The sequence below is a fragment of the Oncorhynchus gorbuscha genome, linkage group LG05 (assembly GCF_021184085.1).
Source record: "Oncorhynchus gorbuscha isolate QuinsamMale2020 ecotype Even-year linkage group LG05, OgorEven_v1.0, whole genome shotgun sequence".
NCBI lineage: Eukaryota > Metazoa > Chordata > Actinopteri > Salmoniformes > Salmonidae > Oncorhynchus > Oncorhynchus gorbuscha.
In genome coordinates, this window is record NC_060177.1 from 77639539 (window position 1) to 77644111 (window position 4573).

Here is a 4573-nt window from a genome sequence, read left to right on the forward strand (position 1 = left end):
GAGACAGAGAGGGAGAGAGAGAGAGCGAGACAGAGACAGAGACCGAGACAGAGAGAGAGAGCGAGACAGAGAGAGAGAGCGAGACAGAGAGAGAGAGCGAGACAGAGAGAGAGAGCGAGACAGAGAGAGAGAGCGAGACAGAGAGAGAGAGCGAGACAGAGAGAGAGAGCGAGACAGAGAGAGAGAGCGAGACAGAGAGAGAGAGCAAGACAGAGAGAGAGAGCAAGACAGAGAGAAAGCAAACAGAGAGAGAGCAAGACAGAGACAGAGCAAGACAGAGACAGAGCAAGACAGAGACAGAGCAAGACAGAGACAGAGCAAGACAGAGACAGAGACCGAGCAACAGAGAGAGAGCGACAGAGAGAGAGCGACAGAGAGAGAGCGACAGAGAGAGAGAGACAGAGAGAGAGAGACAGAGAGAGAGAGACAGAGAGAGAGCAAGACAGAGAGAGAGCAAGACAGAGAGAGAGCAAGACAGAGAGAGAGCAAGACAGAGAGAGAGCAAGACAGAGAGAGAGCAAGAGAGAGAGAGCAAGACAGAGAGAGAGCAAGACAGAGACAGAGACCGAGCAACAGAGAGAGAGCGAGAGCGAGACCGAGAGCGCGAGAGAGAGAGCGAGAGAGAGAGTGAGAGCGAGACAGAGAGTGAGAGCGAGACAGAGAGAGACAGAGAGAGAGAGAGAGAGCGAAACAGAGAGAGAGAGAGAGAGCGAGACAGAGAGAGAGAGAGAGAGAGAGAGAGAGAGCGAGACAGAGAGAGAGAGAGAGCGAGACAGAGAGCGAGACAAAGAGAGAGAGAGAGAGAGAGCGAGACAGAGAGAGAGAGAGAGCGAGACAGAGAGAGAGAGAGAGAGCGAGACAGAGAGAGAGAGACAGAGAGAGAGCGAGACAGAGAGAGAGAGCGAGACAGAGAGAGAGAGTGAGACAGAGAGAGAGAGCGAGACAGAGAGAGAGAGCGAGAGAGAGCGAGACAGAGAGAGAGAGCGAGAGAGAGCGAGACAGAGCGAGACAGAGCGAGACAGAGAGACAGAGAAAGAGCGAGACAGAAAGAGAGCAAGACAGAGAGAGAGCAAGACAGAGAGAGAGACCGAGCAACAGAGAGAGAGCGAGAGTGAGACAGAGAGAGAGCGACAGAGAGAGAGCGACAGAGAGAGAGCGACAGAGAGAGAGCGAGACAGAGAGAGAGACAGAGAGAGAGCAAGACAGAGAGAGAGCAAGACAGAGAGAGAGCAAGACAGAGAGAGAGCAAGACAGAGAGAGAGCAAGACAGAGAGAGAGCAAGACAGAGACCGAGCAAGACAGAGACCGAGCAAGACAGAGACCGAGCAAGACAGAGAGAGAGCAAGACAGAGACCGAGCAAGACAGAGAGAGAGCAAGACAGAGACCGAGCAAGACATAGACCGAGCAAGACAGAGACAGAGCAAGACAGAGACAGAGCAAGACAGAGACAGAGCAAGACAGAGACAGAGACCGAGCAACAGAGAGAGAGTGAGAGCGAGACAGAGAGCGCGAGAGAGAGAGCGAGAGAGAGAGCGAGAGCGAGAGAGAGAGCGAGAGAGAGAGCGAGAGCGAGACAGAGAGCGAGACAGAGAGCGAGACAGAGAGCGAGACAGAGAGCGAGACAGAGAGCGAGACAGAGAGCGAGACAGAGAGCGAGACAGAGCGAGACAGAGAGCGAGACAGAGCGAAAGAGAAAGAACCCCAGTCACCAAACCCCTCTGTTCCAGATTGAGTCATGTCAAGTGTAATTAGTTCAACAAACTGGACAGTATGTCATCCTGTTCCATAACTGGGGGATGTTTCATGGGCCTACAACATGGTGCCTTTTTCAGACCCATCTGCATTGAGCCTTATGGATATTATGAAGAAGAGCATCATCTGGTTCCCTCGCCATGCAGGAGATGCAATATATAATAAAGGGAAAGGCAGCACAAAAAGACTAGCACTTTGAGACTCCTCAACCAGGATGCAGTGTGGCCAGACCACCAAAAGGTCAGCGGCTCAAATCCAAACGTGGTGCCTTTCATCCTTAAAACGCTAAATCCAATCCATAAACCATCCGGCTGTGCAAGTCCATAACACACATGCTACTCGTTTTTGCTAACAGAACTGTGTTTGGATAGGAGAGTACAGTGTGAATCAGATGGGTTGGTTGTATGAACACGGCTATGCTTGGTCTACTGGAGAAGCCCCTCAGTCCCAGGGCTTCTGGACGTTCTGTCTACTGTGGCTAAAGCCTTCAGATATCCCACTGATCCATCACTTCACTGACCAGCAACACAAATCTGACACACTGGTCATAAGATCACCTGAAAGATAAAGCACACCTAGCCGACGAACTGATTAGAACATTTCCTGACTACCGTACATGTTGAATCGCAACACGCCGACAACCAGCGCGTGATCTACTGCGCACGGCCGACGTTCGCTATGGTGCGTCTTGTCCTTAATAGGCATTAACCTCAACAACTTCAAGCTTCAACAACATGCGATTCTTCATGACCGTATAACACACAGTGGAACCAAGAACACAGCACTGTAGCAGCCCTTCAGAAGGAAAACTCTACTGTACCTTTTTCTTCTCTCTCAGGTCGTACAGAGCCAGGGTAGCAAATAGTGGTTCAATATCAATCTCAAACCTATGGAGGACAGGGGAGAAAATATATCAGCCTGTCATTTCACCGCAGTGTGTCGACCAGCCAGCAAACATCGTCAATAAGCCTGACGTATAATGACATTTCATCTATTCTATAAAGTCCTGCATTGTTGATTGAGGAAGCACAGAAGCATTTTGCTGCAATGTGGCGAATAGATTTCATTTGATTCTATCGATCAACTCAGGGTACTCAACAGAAACATGGATTGTGGGTGCATGTGCTCTCATAGCATTGAGACTTGGAACTGAGCCAATCGAGTGATAAGCCCAACTGTAAATTGGGACAAGCAGCTGCCAAAACAATGTTTAGAGATGATGAAGAACTTAGCTGAAACCTTTGGCAGCTTCACGGTGTGGGAGAAGCAGAAAGAGAGAGAGAACAGAAAGAGAGAGAGAGAGATACTAGCCCACAGAAAGTGTGTAAGAGAGGGAGAGAAAGGGAACGTGTCTCACAGAAAGTGTGTAAGAGAGGGAGAGAAAGGGAACGTGTCTCACAGAAAGTGTGTAAGAGAGGGAGAGAAAGGGAACGTGTCTCACAGAAAGTGTGTAAGAGAGGGAGAGAAAGGGAACGTGTCTCACAGAAAGTGATGGTCTTAAGGAAAGGTAACAACCACTGTACTGCAGAGCTCCCAGGCTAAAGACTAAGGTCCAGACCAAACTGAATGGTCTCCAACTTAACAATGGTCTGTCAATTGCAGTAGCAGACAAATGCATGGGAACATTTCCCCATCATTCATATTGTGAGATAATCTTCTCCTTCTCACAGACTTTCTGTGGGCTACACATCTTCCCTCTCTCTGCCACCCTGTCCCACACAACATGTTGATTCTCACATTCAGGTAGCTAGTTAGCTAGAGGCAAACAGTTCTTTTCCTTCTGTGAAAGGCAGTGTAATTCCCATACTTGATGGCTTGACACCGGATGATGATCCGGTCGCCCATGTGCTCTTTGGGACAGTCAGGAATGGGCCGGATCTCCACTGCATCATCCTGGAATACCAAAGGAATGTCATGGATCCAGCCACTCAATTCAAGTCAAGCATGCACAAAAGCATGGACTGTATTTATATGTGTGTGTGTCCCTCTCTCACCTCATCGGCAGGTGGGTACAGGGCAAACAATAATATTAATAATGACTGGTATTAGGAGAGAGAGGAGGACAGGGAGAGAGAGGAGGACTGAGACGGGGACTTCACCTGTAATAATATTAATAATGACTGGTATTAGGAGAGAGAGGAGGACAGAGACGGGGACTTCACCTGTAATAATATTAATAATGATAATAATAATTATAATAATAATAATAGGACATAATAGAGATAAGGAGGACTGAGACGGGGACTTCACCTGTAATAATATTAATAATGACTGGTATTAAGGAAGAAGGAATAAGGGAATAATAATAAGGACTGATACGGGGACTTCACCTGTAATAATATTAATAATGACTGGTATTATAATAATAATAATAATAATAATAAGGAGGAATGATACGGGGACTTCATAATAATAATATTAATAATGAATAATAATAATAATAATAATAATAATAACTAATAATGTAATAATATTAATAATACTAATAATAATAATAATAAGGAGGACAGAATGGGGACTTAATAATAATAATAATTAATAATGACTGGTAATAATAATAATAATAATAATAATAATAATAATAAGAATAATACTAATACCTGTAATAATAATTAATAATGAATAATAATAATAATAATAATAAGGATAATAATAATAATAATAATAATAATAATAATGGTATAATAATAATAATAATAATAATAATAATAATAATAATACCTGTAATAATAATAATAATAATAATAATAATAATAATAATAATAATAATAATAATAATAATACCTAATAATAATAATAATAATAATAATAATAATAATA

The 4573-nt window shown here is 44.4% G+C and overlaps 1 protein-coding gene across 1 annotated transcript in view; it reads right to left on the reverse strand.

Moving 5' to 3' along the window:
- Positions 1-4573, reverse strand: part of LOC124034932 (dedicator of cytokinesis protein 8-like) — an 80788-nt gene that overhangs the window by 64094 nt on the left and 12121 nt on the right. The window contains exons 4-6 of the mRNA XM_046348326.1: positions 3748-3792; positions 3561-3646; positions 2574-2640 (exon numbers count right to left, since the gene is read on the reverse strand). Coding sequence (XP_046204282.1) covers positions 2574-2640; positions 3561-3646; positions 3748-3792 — 198 coding nt within the window. The remainder of the gene's footprint in view (positions 1-2573; positions 2641-3560; positions 3647-3747; positions 3793-4573) is intronic.